Source organism: Rhinolophus sinicus, linkage group LG06, assembly GCF_036562045.2.
Source record: "Rhinolophus sinicus isolate RSC01 linkage group LG06, ASM3656204v1, whole genome shotgun sequence".
In the NCBI taxonomy this organism is placed as follows: Eukaryota; Metazoa; Chordata; class Mammalia; order Chiroptera; family Rhinolophidae; genus Rhinolophus; species Rhinolophus sinicus.
In genome coordinates, this window is record NC_133756.1 from 123,996,551 (window position 1) to 124,015,884 (window position 19,334).

Below are 19,334 nucleotides of genomic sequence, written 5' to 3' on the forward strand. Positions count from 1 at the left end.
CTCTCCTTTTCTGGGGCGTTCACAGTCCCATGCTCATGAATCCTCACACGCCTGTTGCTTCCTGTTCTGCAGGTTGGCTTGATGATATTGGCCTGCCCCAATACAAAGACCAATTTCATGAATCCAGAGTTGATGGGCGCATGCTGCAATACCTAACTGTGGTGAGGATTTTCCTTTCAATATTTCAGTTGTCCCCGTGAGCACTTGGCTCTGCTGACCCCTGCGATGGCTATTTTAAACTTGATTCCACCACCTCCCCGATATTCTTAAGGTCCTAAAATCATGTCATTTGTTACATAAAAGGTTCCAAGTAGCAGAGTATGAACCATTGTGCTAAGAAAAGCTGTGGGTGTGTCTCTGTGCCCTGCTGAGAGGTGGTGGACTTCTCTGTGTTTGGTCTGGGAAGGAATGTCAGGAGTCGTTTGTCACTTGGAAAACTCTTGTTCGTCAACCAAAACTTGCCTCTTCTAGAATGACCTCCTCTTCTTAAAAGTCACCAGCCAACTACATCATCTCAGCATCAAATGTGCCATTCATGTGCTGCACGTCAACAAGTTCAACCCCCACTGCCTGCACCGGCGGCCGGCTGATGAGGTGAGTAGCCCTGAGCCAGGACTATCTGGTGTAAGACAGCAGGAGAGACATCATCGGGAAATGGCTGCATTTTGGACCATAGCGCTTGGGATTCTTTCCTTTGCTGCTGCTTCGTGCTGCCCCAAACACCCCATGACCTATACTGTGTGTTCCACAGCAGCCACTAGACTTCCAACCTCCCACCTTTGCTTAGGGAGACAGATCTGTGGGCCAGAGGATGGTAGCAGCCAGTCTCTCAAAGCTATCGTAATGATTAAAGGAGAAGAGAAGGCAGAGGATGACATAAGGTGCCCATAAGGAACCAGACATCTTGGAATAGATCTCCCTATGGGTAGCTATGAAGTTAACTGACCTCCAGTCCCAGGAGGGATCCATGGACAGGTTTTGCTAGAGAAGAAACAGTGTAGGTAAGCACAGCAACCCAAGTACTGCAGAAGTCCCTGACAATGTTCCATGAACCTTGGAGTTCTTGGTGGGCCCTGAAGCTAAAGGTCGTTCATCACACCCTGTCTCCTGTGTTCCTGGGAACTAAGACTCACTCTGCTCGAAGATTCACTCAGCCCCACTGAGGGACCACAAACTCCTACCTTTACCTTCCATCACCTATTTTCTTCCTATTCAACAAATATATTTTGAATGCCTTCTATACCGTGTTTCCCTGAAAATAAGACTGGGTCTTATTTCAAGTTTTGCTCCAAAAGACACATTAGGGCTTATGTTCAGGGAATGTCATCCTGAAAAATCATTCTAGGGCTTATTTTCCGGTTAGGTCTTATTTTCGGGGAAACATGGTGTGTCAGACACAGTGCTGGGCATTTTGAAGACCCAGATGCCACTTGAGGGCATTTAGACACAAGTATCTCAATGTGTACTCGCCTAGAGGGAGATTTTTTTGTCTATAAAACACTCAGCTCATAATGGATAGTCCTCTTTAAAGTTCTGTTGAATCACTGAGTGAATGACTATATGCCTTTTAGGACTATTAGTCCCAAAGTTAACCAGAAAATTAGGGAGTAACAGGATTCTGGAATCAGATATCTCAGTGTAGAAGATCCTGCAAGATTCCATAAGAGCTCTGTTTCTTGGAAACTGAGAAGGCTCTCAGGCCACTGGTCTGGCTGCCTGGTCACTTAGGGGTGAGGGTCACCTGTTGGTGAGGCATCTGGGGCAGACTCCACAGAGGACCGTGGTAGGGCCTATTAGAGCTAACTTCTTCCCTCTTCTTCTCCCTTCACAGAGTAACCTTTCTCCTTCAGAAGTTGTGCAGTGGTCCAACCACAGGGTAATGGAGTGGTTACGATCTGTGGACCTAGCAGAGTATGCGCCCAACCTTCGTGGGAGTGGCGTCCATGGAGGTCTCATTGTGAGTGGCTCTTTGGACAGCTCCCCTGCCTCAGTGCAATCGGGGCTATTCAGAAACTGATTTCTTAAGGGCTAAACATAAGTCCCAGTGAAAATTGATATTTCATCTGAAATCCTTGTATAAATGGAAGTCTCAATGTATTTTGGTAATTTGTGGTTAAGAATTAATATACCTAATAGAAACAAAATGGCTTCTGGAAGGAATTCCCTTGCCACAAACCCAGAAGATTCCAGGACAAAGAGGTTGCGTGAGAATCAGCCCTCAGCTTGACCTCCTCCTAGAGGAACGTGGGGCTGGGGAAGTGAGGGGGAGGCCATCAGAATGCAATGTCCTGCTCGCCATGATACAAGCCTTAGCATCATTCAGGTCTATCAAGTGGCAAAGCCAGCAGGGAAATGAGGGGGTGGCTTGGGTGTTGTCCAGAGTGGACCCTGGGCGCTAACCTTGTGTAAGAGAGCATAGTTCTCTGCCGATCTATGAAAATGAGGTGATCAGTCAAATGTGCTCGTTTCTGCTCAGAGCCTGGCTCTGTGCCAGGTAGAGAGTGGAGTGGGACACCTCAGGACAAGTGGGTGAGCATCAGCCCCTGCCCTGGAGGCACCTTCAGGCCCATGGGGACCCATTTCTTAGTGCCTTCACCTAGAGCCACCATAATTGTCACTGGTTTCTTCTTAGATCCTGGAGCCACGCTTCACCGGGGACACCCTGGCTATGCTTCTCAATATCCCACCACAAAAGACGCTCCTCAGACGTCACCTAACTACCAAATTCAGTGCCCTGATTGGTCCTGAAGCTGAACAGGAAAAGCGAGATAAAATGGCTTCACCAGCATACACACCACTGACTACCACAGCCAAAGTCCGGGTGAGTTGCCAGACCCTTTCTGGGGTGATCACAGATGTCTCCCTTCTGGCCCTCACGTTGTACAGCAGCTGCTCCAACACCTGGAGCTAAACCAGTGTGTGCCACCTGGACAAGGGGGCTCTCTCAGCTTCTGCTTTGAGAGTTTGATTTCATTGTCTGTTAGTTTTTTAGGCCAGCTCCCTGCCAGTCTTGAATCCAAGGAACAGACTGCAGGTTTCTTTATATAGATGCCATGTGCAGGAAGCATCTATTCTCAGGAGGTTAAGAACTCATCCTCTACCCCCAAGGCTGCCTTGACAAACTTTGCAAAGCAGATGAGTCCCTGAGTCTAGGCTTCCTGCAGCCAAGACCAATTTTGTGCCGCGGTGCTGTGGGGGGTCTTGGTCAAAGCTGTCTTGCCAACACAGGGAGTGTTCCTCTTGGCAGCTGGCCCCAGGTGCCCTGTGCTGTGGAATGGCAGCACACAGCTATCCAGAGGTCCCGAGGTTGTCCAAGTACCAGCACCTTTCACTGGAGCTGTCTGAATCCCACCAAGCTCGTTCGACCTGCCTGAGCCCCGTCGTCCTCAGACCATGTCCTTCTCAGCCCTCCTTCCCCAAGGGAGCAGGGCGGGAAGTGTGTCTGAGGGAGACAAGCAGAAACACTGCTGGGCAAAGCTGGAGCAGGGAGGGAGGACCACCCAGGGCTGTCCAGTGTAGCTGCAGGGCAGCTTTGCCTCAGCTGGAGGTGCTGCACTTGGAAGTAAGGGAGAGCTCCCCCGTGTGGTGCAACAGCGGTGGTGCGGCGGGTCCGCTAGGATTCCCAGTCCTTGGGGGAAAAGCCAACATCCCATCTGAAACAGCAGGGCATGTGTTTCAGGAACGAAGTCTTAGGGGACCAGCTGTCCTTGTTCAAGATTAGTTATCTGTTGGTCTTTCCTCAGCACATAGAACTTGCTTTTGGGAGCTCCCTTTTGTTAAGCTTTTCAAGAAGCAGTTTGCCTAATTTTTTCCCCTCAGGGGCCTGCTTGTAATTCATTGTCAGTCATAGCTGCACGCCAGCTTGTTAATCTTCTCATACTCTTGCGTTTGCTTTGTTTTAGCCAAGGAAACTAGGATTTTCACATTTTGGAAACATAAGAAAAAAGAAGTTCGATGAATCAACGGACTACATTTGCCCGATGGAGCCCAGTGACAGTGTCAGTGACAGTCACAGGGTTTACAGTGGCTGCCGGGGCCTCGGCCCCCTTGATGCCTCTGAAGTGGATGGGCTGGACCAGGTGGGACAGACTAGCTGATGCCCTTGTCACCTGTCTTCTCTGTGCACCCTCAGAGCTCACAGTAACACCGTGTGTGTCACCGTATAACTGCCTCTCACCCCCGCCTGTGTGCATGACTCACCGAGAACAATCCAGCAATTGTGGCCCGCTGGGCCAGTCTCTCTTCAAGCCCTAAGGGTGGCCAGGGTATGGAGTTGCACCTTTGCTGAGGGGCCAGGCTTTGGGGACTGTTGCCAAAGGTGGACTCAGGAGGAAAGGTACTTAAGATGCTTGTACATTTTTAGTCATTCTTAATGTCCATCTTCAGCACGAGTGGAAACACACTAGCTCGGACACAAGTCCAGAGACCACGGACAATCGTCAGCGCCTCAGCTCTCAGGCCCCTCCACTGTGCTTCAGTTGAAGGGCAATCTCAAGTGCCTTCGGCCTGTGGCCACAGTGCCTTGGCTGAGATCAAAGGGACAGCAGCAGGGTTTTCTGCCGCAGTGACAATGTCACTGTGTTGTGCCTTACTACAGAGGTGGCCGCTTCTTTCTGGTAATAAAACCAATATTTATGTAGAAAGCAAACAGTACAACACTTTTAATCTTATTGGGGAAAGAGAGCTGAGCACATCTGGAAATGGAGTCCTGCTCACTGCACAGCTTGAGAACTGACGGCACTGAGCGAGGTCCTCAGCCAGGTGCACACTCAGGACCTGCCAAGTGTGATGGAGGAGGGGAATGGAGTAAGGAAGGATCCCCCAACCCTTATCCTTCAGACCCCACCGCCCTCTGTGAAGCCGAGGGGGGAACCTCGTGTCTCGCGTGCCTCCTGACTGCGGGTCACATCTGTCGTGCAGACCCCAAAGTTCAGTTATGTTTCGGCGGTGTGGGCCACCGAGTGAAGGGGGTGGTGGGGAGACAAGAAGGCGGCCTTGCTGGAAAGACTTTCTGTTCTTTCATGTGTTTTGCCAGCTTCTCTGTTATTGACCTAGTTGGGCCCTTGACCAGTGCTGTCTGTGTTGGCAGCGCTGCAGCAGACCTGTCCTCCTGATTTAGAGGCTGACTAACTGATAATGAGTCTCCCAGATGGACTTTGTCTGGCCAAGGACTGAGTGAGAGACACGCCTTGCCAGTCTGGGCTTTTGCTCCTGAGATCCCAGTTTTCCCTGGGGCAGCTTTTGGCTCCGCTGGGTCCCCTGGGCCTCATCTGCCGAAGTGTACCAGACACATTGTGACTGTCTGGTGGCTGGGGCAGGGCCTGAGGACCCCACTGAGCACTGAGAGTACACTGACTCTGTCCCAGATGGAGGCGATGCTCAGATTTGCTTCTTAATCTACCTGTAACCTCAGGCCATGGCCTCCGGTCTCCCCTGCAGTCCGGCCAGTGAGAGATGGACAGCTGCTGTTTGATCTCAGTGCCTGGGACCACTGCATGACAGGTGCTCGTCAAGGCTGATACCTGGTCACTGCAGGTGTAAGCCACAGTCAGGGCAGGCTCTGTCCCTTATATCTTATCATACCCTGGTGAGGGAATCTGCATGTGCCTGTTTTCAGACTCTGCATGGAATGAAGTCACTAATTCTCTGTGCAGCCTCAGGGAAGGCCTCTTCTTTTGTGGGCCCGTTTCCCCACCTGTAAAATTAGGGGTTATATGTGATGCCCTCAGAGGATGCTTCTGAATCTATAATATCCAAATAGCTTAGGGGAGAAGGAGCGGGCCAGCATTACCTGAGGAGGAAAGGGTGGGAGGGGAGGGAAGGGAGATCCTGGTAGCGAGGAAGCTCCATCAGCAGCAACCTGAGGATGCCCACCTAGGCCTATACCTATACCTATACCTATACCTATACCTATACCTATACCTATACCTATACCTATACCTATGCCTATACCGGGCATCAGCGTCTGGGGTGCTGTTAGTTCCAGAAATTGTCCGTGTATTCCACATCCTGAAGGCCTTCATCTCTGCTCCTGGAGATAGTTGGAGCCCTGATATGTGCTAACAAGCTGCTTCTGACAGGGCCTGTCTGTGCCCTGCTCCTGTGTACCCTTAGAGCTGGTGCCGGAGTGAGGACCCAGGAGAGCATGTACATGACAGTGTGGGATACTGGAAGCTCTGCCTTTCCCCAGAGACAGAGCCAGCACTCCTCAGGGCCTGGCCCACACCTTGCCTGCACCCCCAGGGAGCATGCCTGAGCAGGATGGGTCTTGCATGCCATCTCTGGGAATCATAAGCAGAGTCCACATGTGCTGACCGGGCTGCTGCCCATTTTACAGATGGCACCTTCAGAAGGCACTGTGACGCAGATAGGGCTCCTCTCCCAAGACATTCACCGCCTCACGGTAGGACCCCGACCCTCTCTCCACAGTAGGACAGGTGCTGGGAGGCCCCATGAGTTTGGCGAGGTCCCCACTCCAAAGTGTCACTAGCACCTCTGCTGGGCACTGAGGTCAGAGCCTGAGCCAGCCGTGAGGCAGAAAGCTGCCCAGAGGCCCTCTCCACTGGCCTGCTGCTGGGCCTTGAGCTGTTCAGGGCATTGGGAAGGGTTATGGGCCTTGAACAAAAAACAGCTAAGGTGTACTAGGTCTCAGGTCCTCTCCCCAGGCTCAGAGCTGGGAGGGAAATGGAAACACTTAGCAGCTCTGTCACCTGCCTGTAGTCAGCCCAACGCCCAGGCCTCACCTCAGGCCTGGTGGCACTGTTCTGCCCTCTCTTCCCGTGAAACACGTATTTCCTGTCATGCCTTTGATGTCACAGAACAAGGCACATGAATGTATCCTGGCATGCTCAGGGAGGACAAACTGGTCTCGGGGAGAAGGGCAGCCCTGGAGGGAGCCACCCTGCTCTGGGACCTTGAGCAAGTCATTCTCTCTGAGCCCTGGCTTACTTTTCTGTAAAGCAGGGCCAAAGCTGTGCCCCAAGGCTGGAAGGCAGACTAGAACTGACGGTCCAAGTCCAGCTGCAGGGAAGGTTCCCATTTTTGAGGCCTCATACCTTCCGGGCCAGTTCGTTCCTGACTCCCCATCACAGCCCACTGGCTGTAGCGTGTGTCCCCGAGGCACCTGTAACTATCCTTTGCTTGCCGACCTGTGGAGACATGTTAAGAAGCTGTATCCAAGGGCACAGCCTGGGGTTGGGGGAGTTGTCTCCTTGAATCCAAGGGGGCTCATTTTTATTTTTATTTTTTTCTTGGCTCACACACTGAAATGAATCCACCCAGCTTTGCCCTTAGCACTTCTAATAGGTTTCTGGTGGCCTTGAAATAGCAACTTTACCTCTAAGGTGTGAGCCGTCTAGTATCCTGATAGTACAGTCTATTCTGACCCCATATGCGGGGTCCCTGAGATACCGTGAACTCACCGGGCACTGGTGTCAGATGGGGCCACACTCAGTGCCCCACTGCTTCCAACGAACCTGCTGCAAGGTGGCTTTGACCAAAACTTTGTTCAACTGCACCTCTGGCCATGTCCTTTCAGACCATGCTGAGCCAGGACCAGCTGCTGAATGACTCTCGCCTGCCCGCTCCCAACTCTGAAGACTGGAGATGACTTCTTCATGGCTGGGAGCCCAGAGAGGCACGTGTGGGGGTCCCGAGGCTTTGCTTCAATGGGGAGCTGGCACACAGCCACTGCAGAGCCCAGACTGGAGCGGGCAGGGCATCTGGGACATGGGTGCTGGCGGGAGGGAAGTAAGGCTGTGGGCAGATGTGCAGGAGGTAGCCCCAGTGCCCCCGTGTTTTCAACCATGCTGTGCTCTTCCACAGCTTTACACTTTTTGTACTTTTATACATGGACTGCAAACCACTTTTGTGTGGAGGGCAATGAGATGTCAGTGCAGACTCAATGGCTCCTACTGTTCCTGGTGACAGCTGGGAGGCTCCTACACCAAGGGGAAGGGCTGAGTTCATAAAGCTCTGGTGGAAAAAAGTTCTGAAAAAATGTTCTGAATGTTCTGTAGTGACAGAATTGAGTGAAATGATGATAGGAGCCCCCTCCTGGGCTGCTTCCAGACAGAAAAGCATGTGTTCCCACTCTCAGCAATCTGGTCCGAGTGCTGGGATTTAGGGTGAGAGCAGGAAGGGAGCAAGGAGATTCCCTCCCCACTGGCTTGGCTCCCCTCAGTCTACCCTACTATGCAAAAGGTGCCTCCCAGGGTCTGAACAATGGTGTCTCCTCGCTCATCTCTCTTCTCTCTTCTCTCTTCTCTCTTCTCTCTTCTCTCTTCTCTCTCTCTCTCTCTCTCAAGGGCCTTTGCCCTCCATCCTATTATACAGAGCACACAGTTTCCAATTCCCTCATTAGCCTCAAATGCAATTGTCTGCTCAAACAGCCCCCCCACCCCCAGTGGAAGGCTCTTGGAGACCTCAAAACGTTTCCACTGCAACTCTCAGTAAACCTCAGTCTACTACCTCAGAAGAAGCCCCTGCCAACCAGTCCCCTCCCCTTAGTGACAGGCCCCTCCTTCTTCCCCCATGATGGCTCCAGCTCAGGCCTCTACTCTCATCTGATTTCCACAAGTGGTCTCCTACTTAGTCCCTCACCTTTCCAGTGGGTCCCCACCAGACCTTTCTACTCCATCCCCAGGGTGACCTTCCCAAAGCACTGTTTTAACCCTGTTACCCTTCTAAGAACTCAGTCCTTGAATTATCACAGAGTTCAAAAGCCTTAGCACCATCCAAGGCCTTTTTGAATCTTCAGCTTTCATGAACCTGCACTCATGCCTGCGCTTCTACCTTTCCCTCACTATAGGATGTATTTTTCTCCCAGTCCCTGTCACAAGGCCAAATCCTGCCCATTGAGGCCTCCTTCAGGAAGCCTTCCCTGGTGCTTGGGTCGGAAGTCCCTGTGTCCCTTGAGCCCACGTGCTTCCTAGCTTACCCTTGAAGCAGTATGTCGTCTTTCTCCCTTACCCTACCCAACCTCAGCACCAGCTCACTGAGCACCAGCTATGGGCGGACTTTTGTACAGGCAGGTGTAAGACCCAGTCTTGGTCCTCAGGTTGCTCAGGAGATCCATGCTGCTAAGCTCCCCACCTACTCCTTCACGTACGCAGGTTAAGGACCTTCCATGCTGAGCTAAGGAGGGCTAGAGATACAGGCGTGAACGCCAAGGTCCTCGCCTAAGGCTGCGGATGGTTTGGTGTACAGAAACATCAAATAAGAGTGCTGGATGTTACAGATGCTCCCATAGAAGTCTCTACAGCCCCAAAGACCAAGTGGTCATTTTTAATGGAGGGCTAGATGTGGGAACCATAATGGCTCCAAGGAAGAGGTGATACTTGAATTTTGAAAGATGAATCAGGTTCCCCAAGTATGCCAGAAGGGAAAGGCACTCTAGGCAGATGGACTTCAAACATCTCAGCACATCCTAAGAAGTGCCAAAAGTTGGTATGACTAATTTCTCAACCTCGGCCCTGTTGTCATTCAGGGCTGGCTAGGTCACGGTGATGGGCTGTCCTGTGTGCTGTAGGATGTTTAGCAGTACGCTTGGCCTCTCCTTCGTGATGCCAGTAGCAGCCCTCCTAATTGTGACAACCAAAAAGGTCTCCAGACTTGGCCAAATGTTCCCTGGGGGGCAAGATGTCTAGTTGAGAACCATTAAGCCAGAGAATGGGGTCAGAGTAGGACGCCCAGGGAAGGAAAAACCTGGTGAGGCCAGCTGGAGCCAGATCAAGACAGGCTTTGTAAGCCAGGCCCCTGGAGTTTATCTTGGCGATAGGGTGGCCAGGTGGGGTCTACTGAAAGTACTAAGAGGTTTAAAGCAGAAGATAGGATGGTTATATTGGTATTTAAGAAAAACATATGAGGGTAGGACCTCACTCCTCATGCAGTGCCCAGCAAAGTATCTTTCTCTGAGTAGGGGGTTCACTGAGGATGCACTGAGTGCATGGAGGCTCGCCACCTCCCAGCACCCCACCGCCACAGGCCCTCTGTGAGACCACCCTGTTAGGCCACCCTGTGGGCACTACACAGCTGTACTTCAGAGTTCTCTAGAGCCGTCTTCCTCTCCTCTCCTTACCCCGCCCCACCTCCCTTACCCACATACATGCTGAGTAAGAAATCCAGTGACACCAAGTTTTAGCAGTGCTGCTACTATGCCAGTTTCTGTGAAAAAGGAATGAACAACTTGGAATTAAACAGATCCAGGTTTGAGGCCCAATTTTGCCACCTACCTACCAGGCTGAACGACCTGGGCACAATAACGTTATCTCCAAGCCTGTTTCCTCATCCAACTTGGAGAACAAAATCCCCACTGAATCTCGGGCTTGTTATCAGAATTATGCAAACTCAAGTGCAGAAGTGGTTCCATCCACTCAGACAGCAGCAGCAGCATGTCATCCTCGTCACGAACAGCAGATGGCACGAGTGGTCATTTGCAGCCTTTGGGTTAATATGAAGGATTTAAGGAAAAACTTCTGGAACCTAATTTTGTTTGCAAGTTTGGAAGCTTCTGCCTGTAAGCACCCCTACCCCACCCACCAGAACAGGGTCTGCCTTTTAGAGGATGCTAACAAAATGCACCCCTTACCTCCATATGTTGTGCAAAGTGCAAGGACTCGGATTCCCGGAACCCACCTGCCCTGTGGATTTATTACTGCCCTGACCTGTGTTTACCACTATTTCTATTTCAAGGGTCTCCCACAAGAGAAGGGAGAGTGCTCCTGAAGGGTGCCTGAGCCCTCAGTAGGTCTGACCTTAGAACATTGCTCTGAGGAGAGGTTCAAGGGAGATTCTTGGGAGTTGAAGTGATCCCACTTGGATTCTTCTGGAATTCTGCCCCAGCACTTTTGCCAATTCCGACCTCCCACAGACACAAGCCAATTCACCTGTAGAACAGGCCAAGGCCTAAGTGCCTGGTGGGTCCCCACAGAGCCACACCTCACAGGCTGTTTTGTACTGGAGTTTATTTCACTAAACTATGGGAAATGGAGTTCCTTCAGACCGCCCGTGCAAGGAGACTTCAGAAGCCACTTTGCTCCAACCCCTTGAACCCTTCTTAGCGCACACCCAAAAGAGAGGCACGCCAGCGTGCCCATGGTTGCATTATGAGACACTTTGGAACACTTCCCAGTATAACATGGCAAAGTGGAACTCACATTGAAACAGAGGAAAGGGACTAGGCACATTTGCTAAGAGCAGGAGAGGTGTTAGTAGGTGAAAATCATGTCCTTGGTGTAACCCAGGTTCTCCAGGCTAGGGTGAGCGGCTCTCTGGATCAGGGGAGGTGGGCCACACACCAGCATGAGTGTGAACTTCCCAGGAGAAGGGAGGTGCTCCTTGATCATGTCAGCGGTGACGAAACCTGAGCTGTACTTCCAGCCTGAGATTAAGCAGAAAGAAAAGCTGTGGAGGGGCCAGATCCAGTCTCTCACCCCAGGCCTCTTGCTGTCCCTCCCAAAAGCTGAAAAGTAGAGGCCATGGGGGCCCTGACAGCCCTCTTCAGTATTCACCCCAGATGCCAGGTTCTGAGGCTCCTGGCTGGCGTCTGCCTGCTGTAAGCACCGGTGAGGATGGAGAACAGGACAGTGAGGTGGGATGTGCCAAGGCGTGGTGTAAACCAAGGCAGCCAGCTGGAGCTGTGCGTGGGACGTGTTGTGGGGTTGTGGACCGGCTCGATTGGTGGCGCCCTCTGCTGGGCAAGGAGCTGTATGACACGACAGACCGCTCAGTGCATGTGGGAGAGGCAGCCTGAAGGGTGCGGTGGCCTTGTGCGGTGCGGTGTGCACAGTGACGTCTGGATGCTCTCAGGGGCTCACCATGTGAGGACTGCTGTCCAGGGGAGGTGAGTGGTGAGTGGTCAATGGCTATATAAGCTGCAGTGTATGTGATGGCTCTGGGATGCCGTGTGAAGCCGGGGGCAGGTGCTCAGTGCCCCGCCTGATGTTCAGTGCAGTGTGTGGACTGCTGCTGAGACATAGGACACCTGCCCTTCCCTGCCTTTACAAGCAGGTCATCCCAAATCCTCTCTCCTTCAAATTCCTGCATGTCCCATGTGGAGACAGACCCACCGGCCTCAGTCCCCAAGCCCAGTCCCAACATACAAACCCAGGGACCAGTCCCTGAGGTGGGTCAGGGGTTGGACCTGACCCAGGGTGGGGACAACGGGGGTCATACCAGCAGGAGGCCTGTCCAGGGTGTACCACAAGTTGAACTGGTCTGGGTGAGTTCTGGCAATTTTTTCAAGTTCCTTTCTCATCAAGATATCCGCCTCTGTCTACAAAAGCAGCAGCATGAGCAGAGCCCTTCCAGAGACTTCCTGCTTATTGCCCAGATTGAGCACATAGGTTAGCACATTTCTGCCCAAGCTGCCTCCACTCTAGCTGCCTCCACTCTGGCTTGAGTGTTCCCCGCAGACCACTCCAGACAAACTAGAGTTCTGCTGCCGCTCCTGCACAACAAACCCTCTCTTGTGGGTGGAAGAGCTGCCCTCCAGCTCTTCCACGGCTCAGCATGGGCGGGGTGGCTTCACTCAGAGGGTCCAGCCCCACCTCCCACATCCACACCGAGTGCCAAGCACGGCAAACGCAACTGGAACAAGCCTAGTGCGGGCTCAGGATCTCCTGCCGGGACTGGAAGGGGCTAAGGCAGTAATATATCATATGATATATGACAGCACGGGAGAGCTAAAGGAGAGAAAAACAAAGTCTGGAGCCTCATTTGGGGAAAAGGGAGCCAAAGCCAAAAGAAATGTCACAGGCTCAGAGATACTGCACAGAAGACCTGGATCCTAAAACTTTGCAATTCTTGTCCTAATAACTCCATTTCTGGGATTCTGTTTAAGGAAATAATCTAACAGTGATCAGGTCTAGCCACAATTATTCATCACTATTATTTATAAGTGAAAACAATCTGAATGTAGAAGATTTAGTAAATTATGGTGTAATTTGATACAGATGGATGAAAATATTTATAGTTTTTATGAGAAGAAAATGTCTATATGGTAATTAATCCTGACTAAGAAAACAGAACTATACATATGTATGTAATTATAAATATATAGCATATAGAGAAAAAAGATAAAAAGTCAAATATTTATATGCTTCTGTATTTTCCAAAACTTGTATTGAGGGTAGCTATTATTTTATACTCAGATAAACATATATTTAAGCTATGTATTAAGGAAGGAAGGAAAGCATAGCACTTAGGGTTGGTTGAGGAGAGAAGAGTTTGGAAAAAAAAGGAAAAACAGGCCTGGACCCAGCTTCTCCGCTGCCAGCAGTCCTAGTTGAGCCCACCGAGCCCTCCCCTAGCCACAGGCACCCAAGCAGCATGAGCTCAGGTGGGGGTGGGGTGAATGCAGAGCCCCGGCTCAGCCAACATTCCATCCATCCTACCCCTGTAAGTTCAGGGCTGACTCGGCAGAACTGACCTGGTTGGCAAAGATGAGGGCCATTCTGGGCCTGTCACTGGGGTGCCCGATGATGTGGCGAATGAGCTGCAGCATGGGTGTGATGCCTGGAACACAGTTAGCGGCCGGCTAGCCTCCTCTGCCTCTCGGATGCCCACAGCCCCTGGTCTGCAGCCGCTGAACAGTTTCCTGGGCCCCAATTCTACTTTCCTCACTTCTGCCCCCTACTCAGAGTGGGGAACCGTGCTTCATTTTGGTTTTTCCTTTTAATACAACAGCAAATCAAAAGTCGTTTCTCATTTTCATACGGCAAGATGGAAGGGACACTGGCTTTGGAACTGGGACTGGGTTTCATGCCCAGCTCCCTCACTAACTGTCTGACTAGGCTGAGTCGGGTACATGTCTGAGCTCTTCAGGGTCCTCATTTATAAAACAGAGTTACTGATGAGTAAATGTGATAGTTTCAAAAATGCCTATTATGGTGCCTGGCAAGTTGTCAGTCTCTTTACATGTTTGTTCTGTTCTTTCAGATGTTCATTCTCAAAAGATGGGGAGTCAGGCTTGAACTGGATCCAGGAGTCCTTGGGGGACCACGTGTGGGCCTGCCCAGCCTGGCCCCAGCCTCTTCCATGTACTCAGCCTGACTTTAGAGGCTCCCCAGGGCTCCTGAGGCAGCCGCCATGTTGGTTTAGGGGAGCAGAGCACACAGGGTCAGTTTCAAGGCCTGTCATTGATCCCGTACTCCCATCTAAAATAGCCAGGGAAGGAATCTCTCACATCACCCCTTCTGAGATCAAATGACTCCAAAGTCAGAAAGGTCTCAGGGCTCGCCTATGAATGAAGCCCCAGGAAGCGTCTTACCTGTGCCCCCAGCAATCATTCCTAGTTGATGGACCAGTTTTTGTTTAGGCTCACTCATTTTGTATGCTTTGGTTGAAAATTTCCCTGAAAACACAGAGGATACTTCTGACTTCTTGAGCTCTTGCCTGAGAGCCTGCAAAAGATGAATGGCTTTCCTTGGGACTTCCAGGAGGCAAGTCCAGCTAAGGAAGTGGCTGTACCATCTTAAACCAGAAGAACAAGACAGATGGCCTCCTCGGCCAACCATGGGGCACTGATGCACAAAGTAGGAACAGAGCCTGGGTCTCTGTGGAGAATCACTGGATCGTCTCTCCTGAGGAAGGACGGAGGTTACGCTGAAGTTAAGAGGGAGCCTCACAGCACTCTCACTGACAGCAGTGAGTGAATAAATGATGTATATGTGAGTAAATGAATGAGTGTAGACTCCATCCACTTTTCAGCACTAGTAGGTGCCGTTTACGTATCAGGCATTGTGCTGGAGACAGTGATGAGCGCACACCAAGTCACTTCCCTACCTTCAGGAAGCTTACACTCTTGTAAAGTAGATGTGTGAATGAATGTATGACCACTTTAAGGACAAGTCCATGTGACTCAAATCTGAGGCATTTCCTAGGACAGTGGAACTACTGCAGGAATCTTCTTCCTCCCTGTTGGAGGCCCAGTGTGAACCCCCAGTACCTTGTCCATGATAGAACAGGTTCCCGCATGGCCCTTGAAAAAGGATGGTGTCCCCAATTTTCGTGTTTTCCAAGTACTGAGTCATCTTCCCTCCTTCTGGATAATTAGGGTGTACATTTTTGAAGTAGATCTGAAAAATGAGGTAGCATGGTTTTCACAGCCTCAGACCTGAGGCCACAGCCACAGAGAACTCAGAAATACATTTGCTACTAGAAACCATGCGGAGACATCCTCTGCCCTCATGGTTGCTCTAGGCAACCCCTGAAGACATCACCAGGTCAACAGCTTCACTGTGAAATGACACTTCTGGAAAGCCCTATCCAGGGCACGTGTCCCTTCTTCACCCACCACCCTTACTAGGCTTGTGAGGGCGTGGCAGCTGGACATGGGGGGTAGCAGTAACCTTTATAATGAAGTCCACAAAGCCCCGATCATTGTCACTGGACACAGGCGTGTAAGCCCGGACCACCAGAACACCATCAATTTTGGCCAAGAGATGGACGTAGTTACCTACAGAAAAGGCATCAAATGTCAAGCCAGCATGGCCAGCCTAACAGGACCCAGAACTCCCCTAAAAAGGACTGAGCTTCAGGGACATGGGTGCATAGTGTGGCAGGGTGCATGGGGGGAGAGCCAAACAGGGAAGGAGCTCAAAGTCAGGATGCCTGGATCCTTGGCATGCTCTTGTCGCTCCGTGTGTGACTCTGGGTAAGTCACTTCATCTCTGGGTAAATGGGGATGATATACCTGCCCTGCCTCCATCATAGTGTACTTGTGAGCTTCACATACAGGAACCTACTGTCAGTGTGTCCTTACTGTGTCAGAGTACTTTGTGGAGCAGGAAGAGGTCATTAAAGTTGGAGGCTGAGTATTTAAATATTGCAGAAAGGAGTGTTTCCCCTTTAAAACAAAATGTGTTGCCTTCACAAAATCATTTCTTCCTAAACTAGATGCATCAGTGGAGTCAGTGAATAAATCACAGCCCCCTCATCTATAACCCGTTGCCTGGCATAGAGAAGGCCTGGGCTCACAGGTGTGCAGGGCCCCAGGATTTGGACTCCCACAGACCAGGAGTTCTAGACAGACCATTGTGTCTTCCTGGCCGATGAGAGGCAGCAGTCAAGTTTTAAACCATGTAATTCTGACCTTCCAGGGTAGAAATGAATGGACAAGCTGTGGCCAAAGACCTATGGATCATGACTACGTCTCAGTGTCACACGATGAGCTGGGCCATTCAAATTTCTGCTGGAGCTAACACGGGAAGTATCAGTGACGTAGGATGGAAGCTGCAATCGAGATGCTAAAAGACAGGCAAGACGAAACTCTGTACCAGAGTATCTGAGGGAGTAGAAACTACATACACAGGAAAGATGGAGTGGATATGTAGACAAAGGTGGAGACCTAAAGAGACAGAGAAGGCAGGAAGGGGGACTGGAAGGGCCAGTCCTTCCAGCAGTTTCAGAAACATAAGCCAAAGTTTTTGATGGGGCTTGAGGCACACAAACACTTTAGGTTAAGAAAGAACAGGCTCAATGATGCTGACTATGGCCTGGCTGGGAACCAGGGATACCCAGGAATAAACGCCTGAGGCAGCTTCCTTCTGAGAACTAGTGTGAAATCGGAAATCTTAGAAAGGTTCCTTCAGGGGCAGCCAGCCTGGGCCTGGCCTGGCAGCCTCCCCAGAGAAAACGGTCCTGCAGGCCCTATCTCTAACCAGCTGCATTTCAGCCAAGCTAGGAAGCATCAGCAACCTCTGCCCCACTGACTTTGCACTGCCTATAACAGAGATGGGGAGACAATGGGTTATGACAAAGTCTAAGAAATTCTATTTCAAAGTTTTTCATTCTTTTAGCCTTCTTGCCAATAGCACTGACCGCATAGGCCAGGCAGTGGGCTGGAAGGCAGGCTGGCACTGAGCTCTCATGGATGAAGACAGAGACAGGAAGCAACAAGGAGGCTGACGGGTCAGGCTGGCTGCCTAAGGGGTAATTTCAACACTTGTTAGAGGTGAGGTCAAGGTTTTGTCCCATGCACTCAGAACACATAGGCCATGGATGAGGTTCCCCACCAGGCAGGTGAGCAACACTAGCAGTCTGTAAAAAGTGCTGGATTCCCTGGCTGTGCACCTAGCAGAGGTTTTCCCCCTCACTAAGACTCAGCCGTCTGGTGGTGGTACAGACTAGAAACAGGATAATTCAGAACTCTAGGACCACTGGGGCTGGTATTCACAATGGGTCCTTCATTGTATGAGTCTGAGGGCCCTGCTGAGAATCCATGCGGTAGTAGGGAGGGACCCTTGATGCCCTCCTGCCTGTCCACATTTTCTGTGCCTTTCTTCTAACTAGGGGAACATCCACCTATCCTTCCCATATGCACAGATAACACTGCAATTTCTGAATTTGACATCCACCAATCACTTTATCCTTACAACCCAAGAAGCAGGCAGGCCTGGGAAATCCCAGTTCATAGTCTGAGGCTCAGAGAGATTGAGAAACTTGCCTAAGGTTGCCCAGCAAGAAGCCTGCGATGATATTTTAGATCTTTTGACTCCAGACTCACTTCTTTTCAACGCTCATTGAGAGATCATTTTTGTGTCAGCCCAAATCAAACAATGAGAAAGGGAATGATGTTCCCCAAGCCCATCTCCCTACCTTTCTGAGCTCATGTGTCTCAGGAAAGGTATCAGGGCAACCTTTACACTCCAGCTGAGTTTCATCACCCCGTCTTGGTAATGAAACCAAACCCCACTCACCTACAGGAAGCCCTAAGACGTGATCTGGTGAAGGCAGTCCAAAGCGGAACCTCCGGGTGTTGTGGCTGATTTGCTAATAAAACAAAACAGGCAGGCTGTCAACTTTCTGGAAGTCTTGCTGGGTAGCTCAGATGCGGGGCAAAGGAGCTCCATTTGGTGCTCTCCCAGAGCAAACATACACACAGACAATGGCAGCGGGGAGCCAACTGGAGGCCATGAAATGCCTGTCCCACTGCCCTGCCTTCTCAGCCATCACCTTCCCCTCCACTCTGATCCTTCTCTCTTTTACCCACTGACAGTTGGAGGGGGTGGGCTGACCCCTTACCTCTTTTTCAATCAAGGGTAGCAGGTACTTGATATTAGGGTCCTTTAAGGTGATACGATGTCTTCTCCTTGAGTTCATGTTCCGCAGGGCCAACAGAAGCACCGTGACCCCAAGGATAGTGATGGCAAGGAGCAGGGACGGATCCTAGCCAGGCACAATGTGGACAGGGCACCTCAGGTCCTGCCTGCCCTAAGCAGGACAGTTCTCAGGCACAGAGGCACCCTCTCCACACCAAAGGCACAGAAGCTGGGCTGTGCCTGAAAGACACTGGGCAGAGGGAAAGGTATTGAAACTGAAGGCAGTCTGAGTCTATGGGGGACCCAACAGGTAGGGATGGGGTCAGTTGCAGGTCAGACAAGAGGGGATGTTTCAGGTCTCCTGGACCAGGCCAGACAGATGGCCTGGGAGTGCTTATGTCATCAGACCCTTCCTGCCCATTTGCTTCCATCTTACTACAGCCAAAGGCGCGTGCCCTGGGAGTCGCCTTCTTGAAGTGGAGGGGGTGATGGCATTGCTCCTAACACACAATTTGGAATGAAGTCCGCAGCCCCCAAGGACAGAACTAGAGAGAGGGATGGGTGTTGCATCCTCCCCTGAGGCGATGTGGCTGACAGCTAGGCAGGGCAGGCTCACCTTCCCCACTAGTCCTACCCGTCCAGGATAGGCTAGGGGTTGGAGTGGGATGAGTACTCCTGACTTGGGGGTACTCCATTCCCTTAGCGCCTGAGGACACACCAACACCCTCCAAGGCAGGAGGAGCCTGAGCGCTCACCTGTCCGCGGCTCGGCCCGCCTCCGCGTCTGCCTCCAACTCCGCCCCCGCCCCCCGCCCCGCCAGGGCCGCCTGCTCATTTCCCGCCCCCAGCCCACTCCGCAGGTTCGGGAAAGGTCCGCCAGCGTCTTCTCGCGCCGCGCGCCCCGATGCCCCGCCGCACACGCGCCACGCCCTCTCCAGCGCCGCACCGAGCCCAGCCCCGCGTGGCCCCCCCGCCCCTCCGGGCACTGCCCGCGGCCCCCTCCCTTCCCCCATTAAGGCTCCGGGGGGCCCGGTCGGACGTCCCCCGGCTCCCGCCCGCCTCCGCGTCTGTGGCCTCTTCCCACCGGGCCGTCCTGCCCCGGGAGCCCACCCGGAACGAGACGCCGAACATATCGCCGACGTGAGGTGGCCCGAAGGCGGGCGCGCAGCTCCCCACCCCGCTGGCCGCTGACTCGGGGCGGCGCCCTGCAGCTCCGCGGGACCGACGGCAGCGCCTGGCTGACAGGTAGGGACCGACGCCAGGGAGATGGGCCGGGCGGGGAAACGCGCGCCCA

At 52.0% G+C, this 19,334-nt stretch overlaps 2 protein-coding genes across 18 annotated transcripts in view; one reads left to right on the forward strand and one right to left on the reverse strand.

Moving 5' to 3' along the window:
• The window catches only part of PPFIBP2 (PPFIA binding protein 2), a 123,670-nt gene extending 115,427 nt beyond the window's left edge, over positions 1-8,243 (forward strand). For 14 of the 17 annotated variants that reach the window (XM_074335935.1, XM_019728175.2, XM_019728190.2 and 11 more), the window contains 7 exons: positions 73-161; positions 472-594; positions 1,832-1,957; positions 2,633-2,821; positions 3,903-4,079; positions 6,338-6,403; positions 7,538-8,243. In XM_074335935.1, coding sequence (XP_074192036.1) covers positions 73-161; positions 472-594; positions 1,832-1,957; positions 2,633-2,821; positions 3,903-4,079; positions 6,338-6,403; positions 7,538-7,609 — 842 coding nt within the window. In that variant the 3' untranslated portion in view covers positions 7,610-8,243. Of the gene's footprint in view, positions 1-72; positions 162-471; positions 595-1,831; positions 1,958-2,632; positions 2,822-3,902; positions 4,649-6,337; positions 6,404-7,537 lie in introns of those variants that run through there. The other 3 variants (XM_074335936.1, XM_074335939.1, XM_019728295.2) reach the window with 1 other exon arrangement.
• Positions 8,244-11,241: 2,998 nt separating this feature from the next.
• Positions 11,242-18,102, reverse strand: CYB5R2 (cytochrome b5 reductase 2). The gene is given in 8 exon segments (XM_019728309.2): positions 11,242-11,380; positions 12,175-12,270; positions 13,430-13,515; positions 14,270-14,353; positions 14,948-15,077; positions 15,351-15,457; positions 17,700-17,772; positions 18,025-18,102. Coding segments are annotated over 8 exon segments (693 nt in total). The 3' UTR covers positions 11,242-11,341.
• Between the last annotated feature and the right edge of the window lie 1,232 nt (positions 18,103-19,334).